At 40.7% G+C, this 22,012-nt stretch overlaps 1 protein-coding gene across 10 annotated transcripts in view; it reads left to right on the plus strand.

The window, feature by feature from the left end:
- LOC115093936 (arf-GAP with GTPase, ANK repeat and PH domain-containing protein 1) overlaps window positions 1–22,012 on the plus strand; it is a 1,595,449-nt gene that overhangs the window by 1,073,906 nt on the left and 499,531 nt on the right. For all 10 annotated transcript variants that reach the window (XM_029606403.1, XM_029606396.1, XM_029606397.1 and 7 more), the window contains one exon: window positions 15,133–15,294. In XM_029606403.1, the coding sequence (XP_029462263.1) occupies window positions 15,133–15,294 (162 nt within the window). The remainder of the gene's footprint in view (window positions 1–15,132; window positions 15,295–22,012) is intronic.

A 22,012-nucleotide genomic window follows, 5' to 3' on the forward strand; every position in this document is an offset into this window, starting at 1 on the left:
AGGTACATTAAAACATTTTCTCTTCGCTAAGAATACAGTATCTTTTTCTTTATATTTTTTTCTTCATTTGTATCAGATTCTGGCAACACACTGATATTCAATCAGCTAGAATTGTCACGCATGTTTTTGAAATGCAAATCTGTTAAAAGAAAAATAGCATATGGTGGAGGCAAGTACCTTTTCAAATCATCTCTGACACTCTAAGGAGATGAGGAGGGCTCGAATGATTCCTTGAAGAAAGTACAGAGCCCTTTGACACACCAGATTTTGAAGTAAGCCAGACTTCCCAGTAAGAATATACACATATCCATATCAAGAGGATGGCGCTGAGAATACAAGGATTAGCATAGCAATTTAACAGCCCCCCTGCTAATCAACTTAAGCAACCAGCTGATGCGTAGATGATCTATATGAAGGAGCTCTCTTTATGAACTCAAAATGGACCAACAACTTGCCCATATATCTTAGATTAATGGAAACATGAAAAGAAACAGGCTAAGAAAATGCAGCAAGTTCTATCTTGCAGAGCTTGTAAAAATGTTATATAATGTGCATTGTGCTTTAAGATGCAAATAACCAGGGACAGGAGCATCACATACTGAGCTGGCTTAGCAAGTATCACAAAAAAGTCTGACATTTCTTCTGGTACTAGTGTGAATGTCCTATCTAATCTGGTTCAAGCACTATTGCCTCTTAACAGAGATGGTGGCTGTCCCCTTGGAGGAGGAAACTAAGTAGGAGGATTTCAGAAGTCTTTGCAACTCTGAATCGGTTAAAAGTCCTGCAGCAGGAGTTAATGGTAAAGCCTTAGAAATACTCCAGTGCATCCATTGGTTCTAAAACTCTGTAATGAGCTAGAAGTTTTTAAGTGTGCTGTGCCAGAAAATGACATTCACAGCCACCTTTTCTCCTACCCTAAGTAGTTATTAATATAGTCCCTATTCTGAGTACTCCTTTAGCTAGGGGGCACACTTGTTTAGACTTAGTCCTGACTCAGTCCCGCAAACCCTGGCATGGATCCTCCAGGGAAAAGGATTACTTTGGGGCTCAAGCTGTTTGGTTGATATAGCACCAAGCAAACACTTGACACAAGGTATGGTATTAAACATTGAAAGTATTTGCTAACATAGTTCAAATCAAAATATTACAAGTGGTAGTCTTTAAACATTTAGAATCAACAAGCACATATGGGGATGTATTATCTTTGCTGTTACACATGCTAGGGTTCCCCTCTGTCCTCTTTTTGGGGTTTAAGGCTCTCTTGGATGGATGCTGGACTCCCTGACCCCAAGGACCCTTTGGCTACCTGCTTCTTCAAATGCTTGAATCTTTCTCCAGCACCTCTCTCCTTTTCTCTTCTGGACTCCTTTGTACTTCTTGATAAGAGCAGAAGATGGAAAATTCTCTCCTTTTTCCTTCCATATTTCCACATTGTTGGTTACTTCCAGAGAGTTAGCTTGATTCTCTTTTGTAGCTCATTATTCACACACACAACTCAGATCAGGGTCTTCTCTCCCTCATAGGAAAACAAGCATAGGGTGAAAGGTTTATTCCCTCAGAGGGGGGATAGTCTCTACTTCACCGATGGATAACTCAGTAGCAACTATTTATATTTATATTTACTGTCTATGTGGCTCTCTGTATTCACTATTTGATGTTGAAGAACTGGGAACAGACAGCAAGATTTTCAACCTTGTAAATATTCAATGTAAATATTCATTAAGTAGTTATTATTAAGTTATTAAGTAATTATCCCCTTACAAATCTTTACTCCCCACCGTTCCTCTTTTTTCTCTCTCCCAGTTATCTTACCCCTGGTTTTTTGTAACTGCTTCCCCTTGCACCAGTTTAGTTCTGTTCTATGCACCCCTTGTTTCTATGTAAACCAGCATGATGTGACTTGTTCATGAATGCCGGTATATAAAAAACCTAAATTAAATAAATAAATAAAACCTTCCTAAGCTCCAAACTCCTTTAGAGGAGTGGTATTCTCCTCCGTCAGGGTTAAAGATCCAGGCAGGGAAGCTGATATTCTAGAGATAAACGATTGGCTTTGTAAATGGTATCGATAACAGTGTATCAGCTTCCCAAACTTTGGGATAATGTTTCAAGGAATGCTGAGCAGAGATGTCCACTTGTCAAAAATGGGCACAATATTTTGCAGCAAAGACTGGCAAACCTACTGAGGAGGGTTTTAAACTAGGATCATACGGATAATTGAATAGAACCCTAAGATAAGTAGAACATTAAATGCTTATATAAAATTGGAAAGAAAGACAACATCTGGAAACTAGATAGACTAATGCTTATAATATGGGAAATAAAGTCCTGGATCTAGAGGCACTCATGGAAGAAGCTGACTTGGTTAGTGGCTGTCATGGAGACATGGTATACAGAAAACCATGACTAGAATATAGTTATACTGGTTTACAATCTCTAGCATTAAACTTTCAAAAGAGAGACTTTGAAAAAATGAGCTAAGTAGAAAAAAATTAAAAGGTGCAGCCACAAAGGTTAAGAGTTTACATCAGGTGCATGTCTTTTCTGTTATATATTTCTCAAATATAAATGTTATCCGTGGGGTAACAAATCTGGCAAACTGTTGGCTAGATTGGTGCACTCTACTGATCAACCCAAGGGGCTTATTACCTGTATTCAGGAACAATCATTGAATCTCACTACTACTACTACTACTACTACTACTACTTCTGTTAAATACTATAAATCATTGTACACAGCTGGGCCTATGAATGAGCAGGCATATCAAGCTTTTCTTGGGGGACTGCAGCTACCGGAGCTGAGCATGCAAGCATGAGATCTGCTAGATTTTCCCATTAATGAGGCTGAAATATGTGGGGGCTATCTACAAACTGAAGCTTTTAAAAGCACCTGGGGCAGATGGTCTTGGATCAGAATTTTATAAACTATTGGGTGATTATACTCTTACCCCTTTAAAGAGCATGTTCCATACTGCTTGGGAACAGGGTGAATTTGAGAGAGGCATAATCTCACCACTACAATCTTGCTCTTTAAACCTGGAAAAGGATACCACTCTTACCTCATCCTATAGGTCTGTTTCCCTTCTTAATCAAGACATTAAACTCCTAGCTGTAATTCTGGCCCAGCGGGTTAACGATGTCATCACAAAGGTAGTACCAACCTATTATCAATAGGCACCAATACAATTTAAGAAGGATCTTTACAATACTATGAAAACCTCAAAACATGAAGGATTTGTTTTGAGGTTTTCATCACAAAGGTAGTAGCATCGGACCAGACTGGTTTTATCAAGGGAAGGCTTTCCAATTCTAACCTTTTAAAAACCCTGATGGCAGCTCTTTTCCCCAAGGCTGACGATCGAAATGGCCTTCTTGCAAGTCTTGATGCTGAAAAAGCATTCGACTGTATGGAGTGGCCGTATTGACTTCGGTTTCTTGATGGTTACAAATTTGGGGACTCTTTTTTTGTCTTAGGTCAAATTGTTGTATAAGCTCCGTCAGGCCTAACTACTGGTGAATGGGACACTTTCGGCAATTTTCTTTTTGGGTAGGTGTACGAGGTAGGGTTGCTCCCTGTCTCCTTTGTTGTTTGTCCTTGCTTTGGAACCGCTGGATGCCAGATTTCGGGCCCTCCGCTTCTTTCATGGTATTTGGTTTAACAGAAAAATAGGTTAAGCTGACTCTATTTGCAGATGATGATATGCTGTATGTGGGAAATCCGGGTGAGAGTTTGAAGTTTATTATAGAGGTCATTAGTCAATTTGGGTCCTTTTCTGGCTTCTTGATTAATTATGAGAAGTCTGGCGTTCCCCTTATCCCCTTTCTGCAACATAGTTGTGTTGGTCCCTTCCTGTTAAACTGGGCCAGAACTTCTTTTCACTTTTTAGACATTCAATTAGCAAGATCTGCTGAGGAACTATATGACCTCAATATAGACCAGGGATGGTGAACTCCAGTCCTCAAGTGCCGCAAACAGGCCAGGTTTTCAGAATATACACAATGAGCATGCATGAAAAAGATTTGCATCCAATGGAGGCAGTGCATGCAGATCTTTCTCATGCATATTCATTGAGGATATCCTGAAACCTGGCCTGTTTGCGGCCCTTGAGGACTGGAATTCGCTATCCCTGATATAGACTCAGCCCTACTTAACATCAAGGCCCTATTGCAGAAGTGGAAGGCCCTCCCTCTTTCTGTTCTGGACCGATGTGCCTTGGTCAAGATGGTTATTCTCTCTAAACTCCTATATATTGCAAATGCTGCCATTATGGCTCAAGTCATCAACTGTATGGGCTTATTATTCTATAGTGGGGTAATTTATATGGCGCAGTCGACAAGCAAGAATGGGCCTTGATACACTGAGGTTAACCCAGGAACAAGGCAGCATTGCCCTCCCTGACTTAAGTGTTTATAATGTTGCATGTCTTCTATGTTATACACAAGAGTGGGTGGCCCATCAACCCAAGTTTGACCTGGAGGGCTTGATGGCTGATTGGACAAACCTTACTCCCCAATCAACTTAGTTAATCTAAGTTCCGGTAAATTGTTATCCCTGAAAATTTCCGTATTCTGGCTCACAGCTTTACATAAAGCCTGGGTGTGGTGGAGGGGGTTAATGGGTCAGAGTGCATCGGTCTCACCCTTTTTGGTTGTATATTCAATGACTAAGTAAAGACTAATTAAAAAAATAAAAATAAAAAGTTTACATCAGGTGTGTTCATTGTTTAAACAAACATTTTGGAAGCCCAGTCCAGATGTAATCTACTCATTAAAAAAAAGTGGAAGGAAGGCCAAACAGCTGGCATAATTAAAAGGTGAGGTAAAAGAGATTATTTTAGTCAAAATAATTTCTTTCAAAAACTCGAAAAATGATCCAGCTGAAGAAAATAGGGAAAAGCATAAGCATTGCCAAATTAGATGTAAACCTAAAAGAGAATTTGAAAGAAGCTAGTCTTAGAGGCAAAAACTCATAATAACATTTTTTTTAAAATATATCCGAAGCAGGAATCCTGAGAGGGAGATGATTGAGGGGTTAAAACGGCACTTAGAGAACATAAGGCCATAGGAGAAAGAATGATTTTAATTCTTTATTTCGGTGTTTACTGAAGAGGATATTGGGGATATATCCATGCTAGAAGCTGTATTAAATGATGATTCGAAAGAACTGAACAAATCACAATAAAGCTAGAAGATGTAATAAGGCGGATTAACAAACTAAAGAATAGCAAATGCCTGGACCAGATAACAAACACCCCAATGATCTGAAATTGCAGATCTATAACTGGTAATTTGTAGCCTATTATTAGGATCATCCATTGTACCTGGAGATTAGAAAGTGGAAATTGTATCCCTGATCTTTAAACAAAGGGCTCCAGGGTAATCCAGGAAACTAGACGGATTAGTCTGACTTCGGTGGCAAGAAAAATTGTGGAAACTATTCTAAACAACAAAATCACAGAACATATAGAAAGACAAGTTTAATGGGACACATCCAGCATGGATTTACACAAGGGAAATTTTGCCTCACCAATTTGCTAAATATTTTTGAAGGAGGTTAATAAACATCTATGTTTAAAATCACTTGTATCCCACACCCTCCAAAGTTTGGGGTGTGGATCATAAAAACACTCATAAAATTGAGTATACAAATGTACAAAATAGACAAATACAGGGATCTCGACCTGAACTATCCGGGAGACTCTGTACCATTGTAAAGGATTAATTGTTGATAATGGTGATCCAGTGGATATAGTGTATCTGGATTTTCAGAAGGCGTTTGACAAAATGCTCCATGAGAGACTCCTGAGAAAATGTAAAAAATCACAAGATAGGAAGCAATGTCCTATTTTGGATTGTAAACTGGTTTAAAGATAGGAAACAAAAAGTAGGACTAAATGGTAGTTTTCTCAGTGGACAAGGGTCAATAGTGGAGTGCCTTAGGGATCTGTACTGGGACCGGTGCTTTTCAATATATTTAGAAATCATTTAGAAAGGGGAATGAGAAGTGATATTACCAAATTTACAGATGATGTAAAATTATTCTGAGTTTTTAATTCACCAGCGGATTGCAAAAAATTGCAAGAATAACTTGAGAGACTGGAAGACTAGGCATCCAAATGTCAGATGAAATTTAATGTGGCCAAGTGCAAAGTGCATATGTGGATAAGTCACAAACACTGTAGTTACATGATGTTAGATTCCATATTAGGAGTTACCACCCAGGAAAAGGAAGTAGGCATCATAGTGGAAAATACTTTGAAATCCTTGGGTCAGTGTGTACCAACATTCAAAAAAGTTAACAGAATGTTAGTAATTATTAGGAATGGAATGGAGAAAAAAAACAGAGAATGTCATAATGCTTCTATAAGACAGCATGAGCAGTCTTTGGCTTGCCTGAAGGCAGAATAGGCTGTACTCCAGCAATTCTTCTACAGGCTTTTATTAATTACAGGTAAAATTTAACAACCAAGAGCCTGCTTATCTCAGCAGTGCTGGAAACAAAAATGAAATAGTCTTCAGACAAGTAGCTTTAGCAAAGCTCCTGCTTCTTTCTCTTCGACTGTGGGACCCACTATCCTCCCTGGGGCCTGCCTTATTATCCCTCTCCCCAGGGAAACACCCTGCAACCAGGATTCCCTTGTGAACTGTCTTAAGATGGACTAGGCTAAATGTCTTGTCCTGGACTTTTAAGGAAGGTGTAATATACACTCATTTACATACCCTCCCCTTGACTTATTAAGTTGATCATCTGCCTCTACCCAAGCTAATTCTTGAGAAAGTGAATTGCCATTCCTAGTTTCCTCTCCCACACTGAATTAGGACTGGCCATTTCTTTTCCTTGAGGAAGGAGTCCTGTATGGCACCAGAGAGAACCTTCTCTGCAACATCTGTACATGCTCTGGCCAAACTCAAGGGAGCTATTTTTGAGTAGGGCTTGCTTAACTTCTCCAGGGTTACCCTCCCCCACTCTTTTTGGGGAGTCAATTAAGTGTTCCTGGAATACCCATGGTTCCTTCTGATCCAAATCATCATGCAAAACTGAAACAGTGAAGTCCGTGGCATGCCTTTTCTCAGTAGAGCATGTCACTTTTCCTTTTATTTTCAGATGAATTCTGTCCATAGCAGTCTCTAAACAATGGGATCTCTTGGATTTTCTTCTCCAGTGCTGCCTCCATGATCTGAATATCTTTGACTCCGTACTGTAGAAGTTCGCATCATCCTGTGAAGATGCTTCCAGAGGTGGTGATACCTCAATGCAGTCTAGGCTGTAAACTGGCCCCACAGAGTCTCAAACTGGAGATGATTATGCCCCAGAAAAATGGAGTTTTGGAAACTCAGGAAGTATTCCCACTTCTATATTGGCTTGCCCTGCCAAAGTCAGCAGTAGAACCTGACTAGTTGGATACTGTTGCTGGTCAGCATCTGTGCAGGCGAGTGTTGCCACCATCTTATAATTGTTATAGCATCTCTGGGCTAGCCCTTCTGGATACATTTCTTTCCACACCCTGGATCTACCAGAGCTTAGGTAGACATCTCTTCCATCTTAACTGGGATCATAACCTAAGACCCAAACAAGGAATATCCATAAGGTTGGCGCTGTGGAGCTTCACTAGATTATGCTCCTATGCTTCAACTTCAAGCCATTGACAGTCTTTTTAATAAATAAATAAATAAATAAATAAATAAATAAGTGTGTGTGTGTGTGTGTGTGTGTGTGTGTGTGTGTGTGTGTGTGTGTGTGTGTGTATTAAATTGTTATTGTGTGGTGTGTGCGGGTATCCATCTCTGCTCTTAGGCATTTGGTACTTGGCCCAGCTGGCCTGTGGCTGTGGGCCTCCGAGAGTGCTCTGGTGTAATGTATCCGATGCCATCGCCCTCTCAAAGGTGTGCTGCTGCGGCCCTACCACCGTGGCCACTTCCACTCTTGTCTCCATAACCGTGCTGACTGCTGGTGTTGCCTCACTTGCTTGAGGTTCTCTCGTGTCAGCGTCAAGTTGCTCTGACCCTTGTTGACTCGGTCCTCGTCCTCTGTGACTTTTTCTTCTAGTGCTCTCCGCTCTTGTTCTCTTTCTGCCACTTAGACTCTCTTGCCTTGCTGTTGACATGATCTCATTGTTTTGTTCTTCTTTGATGTTTGTGTTCCTGGCCACTGCGGAATGCCCTGATCGAAGTTTTCGTCCTGTTTGTTCAGCCTCTGTCATGACTCTCGCAGGGATGTCACTGTCTGAACCAGATGACACATTTTTTTATTTTATAGTTAGACCGGGAACCAGGGGTAGCGCCTATATTAACCCCTACTAGGCTATGTTCTTAAACTTCACGGGAACGTGGCTTACCCCCAAGGTCCCGCTGTGAACAGTGGGTCTGTAACCCCAGTTCCTTGGTTCGGAGCTCGCTACTCTGACCATTAGGCTATACGTCTAGTCCGTACCGGGGTTTTTTTGGAAAAGAGGGGGACCACCTCTTGCCACCCATTTGATATTTACAATTCCGGGTATTACTGAGCTGGAGGGGTGCCGCACCCACAGCGTTAATATTAGGGACTGGGCTCCGGATTCAACTTTAATGTTACGAACTGGGGTCCCCACTCTTGGGGCAGCCTAGCTTTTTGGAGTGAAACTGGGCCCGGAAACTTCCCTTGGGCCCTGCGTATATATTATTATTATTATTATTATTTATATATGTCTGCCCGATTAGGGCCCTTCTGTTCTTTTTATGTATTTTTTTTATTGCCTGTGGGCCCTGGCGGGCTGGTGGGATCTCTGCCTGCCTGGCGGTGTGGACTAAATCCTCCCATTCCCCCGGCTGCCTGCTCTTAAAGTCCTGGGGATACAGGATAATTTACCATGTATAAAGATACGTATACATTTATTTATTCCTTTTTTTTTTTTTTAATATATATGTTGCAGCTCTGCCTAGATCTATGGAGCCCATGTGCTCTCCCTAGATCTATAGAGCCCACATGGTGCTGGTCTTCGGCTGTAGTGTGCAGCTATTCTGCGGCTGGGGACCCTGCTGAAGTCACTCCTTCTCCGGGTTACTGGGCCACATGGAGCTCTCTGCCTGCTAGCAATTTTTTTTTTTTGCTCGGCACGGCTCATTCAGCCGCGATCCTGCTCCCTCCTGGCCACACTATCGGTCTCACTACCTCCTCTGCGATGCTGCTGTTTTTTGGGTTTTTTTGCTATCCCGTTGCTACTTTTGCTGCGATGCTTCCTTTTCTTTGGCGCGATCCAAAAGGATCACCTCACCTACGTCGCGGCCCTTTAAAGGGCCTGCGATGTCATCGAATTGCGGCAGGCGCTGCCTTTAGGCATCATAGCCCGGGGCGGGGCTATGACTCCCCATCATAGCATCGCGCGCTCCAGGGGGGATGGCGCCCTTGTCGCGGCGCACCACCGCACCCTCGGCCTTGTTGCGCGCCGCCTCTTCCACCCCCCTCCCCCCGTGTTACCATCCGTCGTGGGGTGGGAGGGAGGAGGGCCTGCGCGGCAGTTAAGGGTGGGCTCTGGGCAGTAGGCCCAGGCCCTCCTATGTCTCCAACTAAGGCTTGCCCCACCATTAACCATAATTTCTTATCCCTTTTCCTCTGCTAGTCCATAATAACCCTTAGTTGAGAAGTCACATAATACCAAATAATATTGGCATTCCCAATCAGGAACAGATACATTCATAATTTCAGATTTTTCAAGGTTTAGTTTGAAACCAGACACCTTACTAAATCTGTTAAGTTCTGCTACCACCACGGCCTATGACTGATAAGCTAAATTAAATAAAATATCATCTGCAAATAATGAAAGTTTATAAGTCGCATATCCCACATTAACTCCTCGAATGGTTTTTGATGCCTGATTTCTCAATGCCAAAGGCTCCAAAAACAAAGCAAGAAGTAGAGGACAGCCCTGGCATGTTCCCTTTGCTACAGTAAAGGAGTCCAATTAACCACCATTCACCTTTACAGAAACTCTGGGGATTATCATATAATTTCTGCATCCAGTTAGTGAAAAAAAATGGCCAAACTTCATTTTACCCAAAGTTTTAAATAAGAAAACCAAGGGTACCATATAAAAGGTTTTCTCTTCATCCACAGATAGATGCACAGTAAGGGCATCCTCTCTTTGCACCCACCATTCTAGCAAGGTCATTCAAATTGCATTAAGGCCTCATCACATGATAAAAGAGGTCGAACGTGCGATAGTTATCCCGTCACGTTTGTATGCAAATATTATAATGAGTATGAAAAAGCTAGCTTTTTATGAAAATGAGACTCCTATCGCATGTTGCAAAAATTTAATGCACGCTAGTGCGGGATTTAACATCTGAAATAGTTCCTTTTTTTGATGGTAGAGGAAAAAGATTTTTAGCGTAGGATTGCAGTTATGGCAGCTGTTAATGTGAGTGATAAAATGATGGCTTTTCTCATACACACCTACACAGCCTTGCTGGGCCAAGAAAATAACCTTTTATCATCTGCCCTGTCTGAAAGCGCCATGTGCGCCCAATTTGAAATGGATGCACACGTGCGCAAATTCTTCTTCCATCATGTAAGTGGGGGTGTCTCATAGATTTGTTCTGGGCTGCAAGGAGAAGGTTGATAAGAAAGAAGAAGGTAAAAAAGCAAATGTTTTATTGTTTTTCTAATTTGCCTTTGGATTGCATAAGAGACACTGCACACTGAAGTTTTGTGTATTTGGTAAATTTGGTTAATAAAATGTTTTACACTAAAAGGAATATGCAGAGATGCCATTGCCCATTTCACAAGTTTGTTCCCAGTTCGTTCAGGCTAGGGATAGGACTTCCAAATCCACCAGTTTATTTGTCTTCCTTTTCCCCTGTTAACCCAACCTGTAATAGCCTGCTGACTTGCATAGATTATTTCTTTTATGACTTACATGCCATCCATAGCAATAGTATAGCAGTAGTACAGTTAAGAGGCAGGCAACCTGGCGCGCACAAATGCACACTCAATTTTATAACATGCGCGCACATGTTATAAAATCCAGGGTCGGCGCACTCAAGGGGGTGTACACTTGTGCGCGCCGAGCCCCAGGGGAGCCCCAATGGCTTTCCCCTTTCCCTGCATCCCCCACCTTCCCCCTCCCTTCTCCTACCCTTCCCTTAACTAACCCACCCCCCAGCCCTAGCTAAATCCCCCCTACCTTTACTTTTTTATTTACACCTGCGTCTGGGCAGGCGTAGGTTGCGCGCGCCGGTTGAGTGCCAGCACGCGATCCCCTGTATATTACGCGCATAACCCTTTTAAAATCCACCCCTATGATTTTTACCTATGCAATGCAGAATGTCAAAAACATACCTAACCACACTCCTTTTTTTTTTATCATGGCCACTAACCTACTATATTCCCACGATAAATATAGCAATTTTATGAATCTAGGCCTAGATCTATTATCTTTCAAATATTATCAGCCATTATTCTATTGAGAAAAAATCCTGCTTGATCTGGATGGACCAAATTAGCAATTACCTTGTTCTATCTACACTTTGGCCAAAATTTTAAGATCAAGATTGAGAAGAGAAATTGGTCTTTAAGAATCACAAAGTGTCTGATCTCTCCCCGGCTTAGTGATAACTGATATTCCCACTAGATTAGAGCCTGGCAATAAGGATCCTTTTATCTCTGAGGAAATTAAATATCCAGATCAAAGAGGATGCCAAGCAAGATGCAAAAGCCATGGGCAGTCTTTGACAAGGTACACTTTCTCTCCACAACGGGAGCATTCCTGTAGGTTTAGACCTGCTGGACATGCCTCTGGAAGTTTTAGCTCACCCATGAGAATTTTAGCATCTGATGCAGGCTGTGTTACCAGGTTGATATCCGTAGATTTGCTTCCTATGTAGAGACACTCTTCGGCCAAATGGCCTTCCTTTCCATGGTTAAATAAGTTAGCATGCCTAGGGTCAATGCTGTTCTGCTCTGATGATCATTGCTGAGGTCTTTCACTCTTACTGCTTCACCAGGGATCCTGTACTGGTTGCCTTTCTAGCTTTTGTATTAATTCTGGTATCAACTAAGCCTGATGGAAGGTGTCCGCCACTTCCAGTGTGGTTTCCAGGGTGAGACGAAGTTGCCAACGTACTTACTTCTGCATAGGTTTTGTCACAATGTGTGAGCCCTTGGCTGTGGTATGGTTGTCACAGTCTGGCAGGTGAACTTACTAGACCCATGCTGACAGCAGGTGGAGACACTGTAACTGGGACCAGGTCTGGGCTTCACCTATACCAGCCCTGTTCCCTGCAAATTGAGCCGTTTTGTTCCAGGGTCGGCATGGCTTAGGTGAGAGTCCCATAGGGAGCAATTAGGCAAGGTCTTGTAGCAGGTTAAGGTCAGGGCAGGCGGAGATTAAGCAGTGTCAAGGTTCAGGCAAAGGCTAGGGCAGATAGAGATCAAGTAGCATAGTCAAAATCCAAGGCCAAGGTCAGAACCGGAAGACAGAAGACAGACAAGAGACAGACAGGGCAGGATAGGGACAAGGCAGGAGGCAAAGACTGAAACGGCACAAAACATGGACTGGAACAAGCATGGCAGGAACACAGAGTAACAAGCACTGCAGGCAGTTACAGGAGGACTTCTTACAGGGGCTGGTGTTTAAATCAGCTGACGTCATCTCCTGGTGCCACTTATCTTTTCCTGATGCAGAACCTACAAGGCAGGAGCTGGAGTGTGCATGCGTACGTTAGGCAACAGAGCACACAGCCAGAAGGGAATCCGAGGGTGTTCTTGCTCCAAAGGGATCCTGATGGCATCGGGGTGAGTGCTGGCCGGCTGCAGTGAAGGGAACCACGGTTGGCCTAATGCTAAAGGTCTGTCCAGTCTTTCCAGGAACTGCTCCAGGAGGTCCTGATTGGCTACTTTGAGGCTTCTTTTGCCACTGATTGTAGCCACTTCCAATTGCTATCCTTTAGCCAATGAAAAAGGCTCTCTGACCTTTCCCTAGGATGTAGGGTGCCACGCCTTAATTGTTGCCAGTATATCTTCATAAAGTAACCGGCCCTTTCCAGGATGGTGATTTTGACTTTTGAATAGCTGGCTTTTCCATCTAGGTTGGAAGTCTGCAAAGCCACTTAGCTTTTGCCTGTAAACCGATTCGCCAGACAGGTAGTCCATGTGGGTGATTCTCTCAAAATTCCTTAAGAAAACATCCAGATCTTCTCCTTTCTTCATTTTAAACATGAACGGAGGAAATGGAGTTGCCCATAATTGTGGTGGCTTGCATTCCTTGGGCTATCTGTGCCAGTGCTCCCTGTTGCTGGTTAGTGTTCATGTAGGGCTTGAACCATTCTCTGGAGTTGCTGCTGCCCTTCAGCGAGGGTCTGCACTAATTGCTTCATATTTGTTAATAAGCCTTGGCACCACCAAGGCTTTTCCTGCTGCAGTTCCTTACTTTTATTCAGGAGCCCTACGAACACAACTTCTCCTTCTCTCAGGGAATAAAAAATAGAGAAAAAAAAATCCTAGCCTGTTCAGCTCTGACTGACTTTGAAACTATCATCCCAGGCTGGGCTACCCTCTTGGCCTGCTGAACTTGGTGTGAGACTGTCGGAGCAGCTGGTTAGAACAGGAATATCCCACTCCTGCCACTATATGTAATACAGTGTGAACAGACTTTAACTTGACAGAGGACAGAATAGACTCTGGTGATTCTTCTAATTACAAGCAAAATTAAACAACCAAGAACCTGCTTATTTCAGCTATGCTGCAAACAAAAATGCAATAGTCTTCAGACAACTAGCTTTAGCAAACTTCTTGCTACCTTCTCCTCGTGTATGGAGCCTATTATTCTCTCTGGAGACTGCTTTCTTATCCCTCTCCTCAGGGGAAATTTTCTGCAACAAGATTCCCTTATGGGCTGTCTTAAGGTGGACCAGGTTTTACAGTCACTCCATGGTGAGGCCACGTGTGCAGTTCTGGTTGTCACATCTCAAAAAAGATATATATAAGATATAGAGCCTTTTTTAAACATTAATGTTGGTCACCCTCCCATCTTCAGGTATTGTGACTGTTTAAATGATGGGTTACAGATTACTAGCAATAGGTCTGCAATTTCATGTTCGAGTTCTTTTAGGACTTTGGGGTCGATGTCATCTGGTTCTGGTAATTTGTTACTCTTTAGTTTGTCAGTTTCATCTATTATATCTTCTATTATCACAGAGATTTGATTTATTTGTTTAGAATCATCACTATTAAAAATGTATGCATGTTCCTAACATCTTCCTCAGTAAAACAATGGTATATAAAAATATCCAAATAAATAAAGACCAAAGCAAAAAATTCTTTGATTTCCTGCTATTTATTTGTTCTCCCTGAGCATCACTTTTTGCTTTGAATTTACTTAATAAAGTTTTATTTTAGTTTTTTCTTCTCTTGGCCTGTCTTACAACTGTTTTACATCTGTTGCTTTTTGCATATTTTCTTCATTTGGATTTGCATTCCAGTTTTTGAGCAATGCACTGTTGGCTTTAACTGCCTCTTTTACTGCAACGTTAAATCCTACTGGCTATCATTTGGTCTTCTTTCAGCCATTTTTAATGCATGGAATACATTTTATATGAGCTTCCAAGATTATATTTTTAAACAATGCAATACTTCATGCAAACTTTTAACTTTTGCAATTGCTCCTTTTAGATTGTTTTTTAATTTTCTAATTCTATCATAGTCTCTCTTTTAAAAGTTACATGGTAATAGTTTTATTTAATGTTCTCCCTCTAGTTCACCGTCTACCCAAATATTTCTGTGGATTTTGAACCTACAGGAATATTTGTAAAGCTACTTGTTGAACAAATCCTGCATCTTTCTAGTTATAGCTATGAGTGTGAGAATTGTAGCTGAAGTTATTCTTTTGAATTTTATGTTGTCCTATCTACTTGTCATAGACAGATGCCCATATATCCCTTTGTCTCAGAAACGTTATATAGACATAGACTATGATACAGCTTCCTATACATCCCTGTATTCCAAAGCACTGTACACAAAACCTGTAAATGAGAAAATGAGTGTTTTTTATGCTGCACAATATTTACCAATGGGGCTGATTTACTAAAATAAAAAAGAGCCTTGAAGGCAAAATAAACCTTCATAATTTTGTGTTTCTTTCTATTACTTGCCTGTTTCTAGGGAATGTGACAACTAGCACCTCTGTGTCTCAGATGGCAAGTGGGATCAGTTTGGTGTCTTTCAACAGTCGTCCGGATGGCATGCATCAGCGCTCATACTCTGTCTCCAGTGCCGACCAATGGAGTGAAGCCACAGTCATTGCAAACTCTGGCATCAACAGTGGTAAGATTTATCTGTTGAAATTGGTTGCCTGGGAACACTAGAATAAAGCAGAAATCTCATGTATAACTGGATCTGAAGAAGCAAAAATACAGATAATTAGTGGTGACTGTCTCCTTATACCATTGTATATACTTCAGTTGTTCGCTGTTACTCAACATAACTTCAGCTTTTTGCAGTAGCAAATCACGCTAGGAATTTACCAACCCTTTGTTGCTAGTTAAAATCTTGCAGAGAGCAGTAGTGCTCTCTAACTCTGGTGATCATGGTCAAGTTCCAATAGCAAACAGGTCCCCAAGTGAAAAATCAAAACAAACTTAGCCTCAACTAGCTCTCCATGCTATATTCTTTTGAACAGTAGTATATGTTTTCACATGGCAAACTCGTGGGGGAATCCATTGAACTTTCTGTGTTTATGTCCACTAGTGATCACTAGTTTTTTTGCACAGCGGTTACATTTGCTGTCTATGAAAATAAGTGTAGTACTGAAATAGCACAAATACTGAAAGTATTCTCTGAACAGTAGAAGCAACCTATGATCCTCAGAGTTCCAGAGCTGTTGTGAAGATGTTGGAGAATCTTTGCTAGTGGTATAATGGTTTTGTTTTCAAGACAAGATACTTTAGATCTCTCATGCTGAACATGTTTAAGACCCCAGCAGAATGAGGATGTGAAAATGCTGCAGCCTTGAATGGTATGACATCTCTGCAAATTAAAATAGGTCTGATTAGTGAAGCATTATTTGAGTAACTTGTATGCATTCCTTTCACTGTAGATTTGAATGTGTAATGAAGTATTCAGTGTTCTGTTGCCATGTTCTTTTCAGCTCTGAGCATTTTTTTTCTCTTTGTCACTAATATCGAATTCCTAGTGTTGCACACAAGTCATGAGACAGAAAATAGGAGAACCTTTTATAATTAGTGCTTCTGATTATAGGTTTTAACTGATAAATCCTGATAAAACATCCCTAATGGAAAAAAATGTGCTTATTAAATAAACACTGGAAAAACACCACTTTTCCTAGTATTCTTTTGCCTGCTTCAGATCTTCCACTTTTGTTCTTGTGCCTTTTTACACAGTAATGACTTCTTAGCTGCACACATGTATACATTTTATTCAACTGGAAAAGGTACCCAACAATAGTACCTGTTTTGCAAAAACACCAATAAACACTGATTTTTTGGTACTACTAGAGAACCCCCCTAATTTGCTGGAAAATAAACACCTAAATTTATAATTTATAAGCACAATTTACAATTTATAAAATCAGAATCCCTATGTATAATTTGTGCTAATTGAATGTACTCTCTTTATGATGGCTCAACTGTTTGAAACAGTATGGCATATTCTGAATTGGGTATAAGAAGTCACTTTTATCTTCAGTTACTGAGCTCTTCCTTCCAAATGTTATTCTTAATACAAAATAACCTAAAAAGTAAAATGTTCAAGAGGATGTGTGAAGAGAACCTGCTAGAATCGTGAAAGCAAGACAGATATTTCAAAATACAGAGGCAAGACTAGCAAACAGTGGTAAGCCCCAATCCACTCGAGTTTTCAGGATATCCCTAGTGAATATACATGCATTCACACTATTTTAACTATAAACACATTTATATCATGCTTGTTTATTAGGGTTACCTTGAAAATCCAAGCAGATTGGAGTCCGTGAGGACTGGAGGTTTTCTATACCTGTTAACAAACATGACTCAAAAGATACAGATAAAGATCCAAAGATCATCATGAAAGAGGATCAAACAGAGGGAGCATCATATGAGGATGGTGACTTCATAAGTGAGAAAGATAGACCCTACTAAAAACAGTACTTCAGGTAACTCAAGACAGTTTCTACAAAAATTAATTTTTAATGACTATTGTTGAACAATAGTGGTTAGTAGAAATTTAGTGAGCATTTCTTCGTCTGGCACAAAATTCTTGCAAGAAATCTTTTGAAACCTCCTACCACACACACACATTCACACTCTCACACTCAGGCATGCACACACACATACAAGTCATCTTCAGAGACTATTCAGCCCTGATCTGCTCATTGCCCACATATGGAAAGTGCATGGATTTGTTCTGTCGAAGATAGAATTCACCTTTAAGTTCCAGGGGATCACTCTCAGAAAAAAGTGTTATATCCAAACAAAAAATAGAAGTTCAACAGATATAAAAATAGCAACAATCCAGCATATAAAATTGGAAACAGTTATTATCCAAAAGTAATTTCAATACAGTCCCAAAAGACAAAAACTGGAATCCTCAACAAATTGAATACTGAGTCAGGATTAGAGGATCCCTCATAGTTCTCCAAAAGGGAATTTCTCCCTTTGAAACCCTACGATTCCAGGAAATTCCTCTCCTTCCACACAAGAAAGATAACACTCTACCTGGTGGTTGTCCCAGCTCTTTAGCAAGACATTCTCTTCTTCCCTCAATCTTGGAATCCCGAACCCTTCTAGGATCTGGAAATTATTGGATCCCAAACATAATCCTCTTCCACCTTTGGACAGAAAAGAGAGGCAACGAATCCCTCTCTTTCTATAGCCCAGCAAGAGCCACAGCTCATGTCTGTCTCTCACCAGCTCACTTTGACATTGACTTCTCAGAACTCCAAAAATCTTCATCAAGGGACTCTCTGACTCACCATTTATAGACCTCATCACTGACCCACCCATAAAGGAATGGATCTAGCTGTTACTTCTAAGTGACCACTATGTCCTTGGAACCTTCTTTTGGAACATTCTATTGCTGGAATATTCCTCTGTTGCAGCCGTACATTTTCTTTCTCAGATCAAATTTAGTAAATATTGTATTATCTGTTGATGTAAATACCTGGTGTGTTGTACACCAGGAAACTTGTACCCTTTTCATCCAAAGGGATGTATATCTGACTCTGAGTTCTTGCTATTTTTAACCTCTAAGTACTCCCAATCAAACAGTATAAAGCATGCATACAACAAAGAGACCCTTAAATGGCCCCATTTATCTTAATAACCCAGGGCCTACCCTGAAATTAGTCATCTCTTGGGACATGTGGGGCAAACATACTAAGACAGTAAGAAATCAGAATTCAGTTAAAAATATCAAAGAAAGAGATTGCTTGAATAACCAAAGCACAGCTGTTGTCCTTGACAACCTTGACTAACAAAGCATAGTTTGATAATTGTGTGGTAGTGACAAGCAGAGAACTGTGAAAAACAAACCAACCCTATTTTTCATTCAACTCTCTTTATCAAAGTTTTCCAGCAGTACTCTTAGGAAAAACAATTTTAAAAGCCACTTCCATGCGGAAAATGATACTTTTTTCAAAGAGGCGTGGGATAAACACTGTGGATCCATAAAGTCTAGAGGATGTGAATGAAGTGAAGAGGCATGGGGGTGGCTTGCGGGAATGACGGCTACTACCTGGAGATTAATATCCTTATTCAATAAACATACACACGGTTAATGTGACTCCAACATTGCTCTATGCGTCAACGGCAAGAGGAAATGTGAAAAAAGGATTTGCATCCACAAAAAAGCAGGGAGTAGCTTGCTTGATATGGTGGTTACTACCCCAAACCAAATAAACCTGATACTTCACTTTCAATCCATATCCAGCATAGTTCTCTGCTTCAATGGCAGGAGGAATGATGAAAAGATGATTTATATTTGGACAACAACCAAGAAGGACTGAATTGCACAGGCTGGATAAACATGAGTGGGAGTAGCTTGCTATGATGGCTGTTACTACCCCTAACCAATTAGCTAGATATTTCACTTAGATGCAGCTCCAGCACTGCTAACTACATTGATGGCAGGGGTGGAAGGGAAGTTAATCAATGGCGGGGGTGGAAGGGAAATAGAACCAAAAAGTTACTTACAAGGGACAAGAGCAACAGATAAGTATGAAAAAAAAGTGTGAAAGCTTGCTGAGCAAACTGGATGGACCGTTTGGTCTTCTTCTGCCGTCATTTCTATGTTTCTATGTATACCCTACAGAAATGCGGTCATTGAAAATTACCCAACTTGTGTGCAGGTAAAATTATTTACCGTATTTTTCGCTCTATAAGACGCACTTTTTTTCCCCCAAAAATGGGGACAAAATGTGGGTGCGTCTTATGGAGCGAATGTAGCGTCTCTCCCTCTCGCGGGCCGTCTCCCGCCTCCTCCCAACTCAGCCCAATCAGCATGGTGGTGTAGGTGTGTCGTATTCTGCCGGCGGACCTTGAGCTCCCTGCCGGTCTGCTGTTCCCGGGATGCATCTTGCTGCGAGGGTCGGCGCGGCGCAGGTTAGACATCAGCTGTTTGAACTGCATGGGCTACGGAGGCCCCTCCAGTTCAGATGGCTGGCATTTGACCTGCGTCACGCTGGCCTTTGCAGTGGGATGCACCGCAGGATCAGCAGACTGGCAGGGAGTGCGCGATACAGTATGCAAATGAAGTGGTGCGGTAGAATCAGGCAAAAGGAGGCGCTAGGGACACTAGCACGTCCATAGCGCCTCCTTTTAGCCCGGAGTGGCGGCTGTCAGCGGGTTTGACAGCCGACACTCAATTTTTCCGGCGTCGGTTTTCGAGCCCGCTGACAGCCACGGGCTTGGAAACCGGACGCCGGCAAAATTGAGCGTCCGGTTTTTGGCCCAATAGCCGCGGGCTGAATTCAAAAACTTTTTTTTTACTCTTCGGGACCTCTGACTTAATATCGCCATGATATTAAGTCGGAGGGTGTACTTTCTGTATCCCGCGCGCATACCTACTAGGGCCATCAACATGCATTTGCATGTTGAGGACGCTATTAGGTGCCGCGGGTTGGATGCGCGTTTTCCTCCCCTTACTGAATAAGGGGTAAGGGAAAATGCGTGAACAAGAGCAGGCTAATAGTATCGGCCTGATTATTGGATGTTTAATGAATCTGCTGTTTTGAAATATATTGGTGATTTGGGACATTTCTAAACATTTTTATGCTGTTTCAAATTATTGGATGTTCTACTCATCAGTTGTTTTGAAATGTTATTTTTATTAGTATGGCTTTACTGTTATGTTTTATATTTCTTGATTTTATTGTTTGTTGGTCTTTTTTTGTGTCTTTGGTAAGGACCTAGAAGGTGACAATTATGGAAAGTGGGGGATTTTTTTTTTTTAATCTTTACTAGTATTCATTATTGGGTATTTGATGTATTTGCTGCTTTAAAATATTTTATTGATGTTTGGGAAATTTTTAAAAATTTGTATGAGTTTTTAATTATTGGATGTGTTCTATTCATCAACTGTTTTGAAATATTTATTCTTTTTATTAGTATGGTTTTACTATTCTGATTGTCTTATATTTCTTGATTTTATTATTTATGAGAAATGGTGATTTTTCTTTTTCCATTGTTACACTGCATACAGAGTTTGGCTTGCTTTCATTTCCAGTTCAATTTTTGTCTGCATGTTTCTATTTATGTTATGGTCTCTTTACTCTGTATTCAGTGGGTATCTATCTATGTCCCGCATGTGTGACTAAGGTAAGGTATTTTCCTAAGTGTGCAGTTTCTGACTTGTTCTGTTTTCCTAATATGAGGTATATTGGTATTTTAGGATATGGTGTAAAGAGAAGTGAATAAGCAAGAGAAAGATGAGCTATATTGCTATTCTATTTTGACATCTATTATTTAATTTTCTAATAACTATGTTATGTATAGCGTTTCTCTCTTCCTTACATGGGGGTGGGATCAATCTGGAAAAAATACAAGGGGGCCCATACACATAAGTTTACCCAGGGCCCCTTAAATAGCTAAAAGTATCTGAATATTCAAAGTACCTATGTATTTTTAGGCAGAAAAAGTACCTGCACAGAAAGGAGGTTCATGTTTGTGCAGGTACTTTTTCATAGACAGTTTTCAAAGGAAGAGTTTTCTCTTTGAAAATTGATGCAGATTCCACAGGTAAGAAATACTTGCTGAATTTGTTATTCTGCTTTAGTTTGAAAATTGGCCCATAAAGTATAAGAAAGGCAAAACAATCTCATGTATTCTTTGTTATTATACCCATATATGAAGATTTATGTATAAAGAGATGTAGAGCTGAAAAGAATATAGGTAACAAATTAGAACATAGATAATTTAATCAATGATCAAGGCATCTTCTTTCAAATAGAATAGAAACTATTATTTCCCTAGAGAAAAAAGTTCATGAAAATCTGAGATCACCCTGCCCCAGTCAATCTGATTAATGAGTATCAATTTAAAGGCTATAGTATTGTATGATTTTTCTTCTTTATTTCTTGTTAAATTTTAGTTCAACCCTAAAGAACCATTTAATTTATACTCTTTTTTTTTCCATTAAGGTTCAGAATTTTAAAGGCATTAAAAAGATAACACTGTGAAAGCAGCAGGGAGTGGACCAACTTTGGGCATCTTTTCGATTCAAATGCCAATGAATAATAGTGAATATGCCTGCTTATTGTCCAGTGCTTTGATTGTAGACAAAATAACACATATTGGATTTCATTTTTTTTGTCATTTCAATTCTTTGTTCCCCCTATGTCCAATTAATATTATATGTGTGCGAAGAACTTTTCAAAGTATTTCTATACAGAGCTTTGGATTCCTAGGGCTTCTGTCTTTCAAGCAGCTGTGAACATCTCCTAATTAGATAAATTACTTTGCAGTGGGCTGAGTCTCAAAATAGGAGATACTGGTTAAACGAAGGTAGGGAATGGGGAAATACAAAAAAAAATTCACAAAACAGAATGTCC

This window comes from Rhinatrema bivittatum, chromosome 6 (assembly GCF_901001135.1).
Source record: "Rhinatrema bivittatum chromosome 6, aRhiBiv1.1, whole genome shotgun sequence".
In the NCBI taxonomy this organism is placed as follows: domain Eukaryota; kingdom Metazoa; phylum Chordata; class Amphibia; order Gymnophiona; family Rhinatrematidae; genus Rhinatrema; species Rhinatrema bivittatum.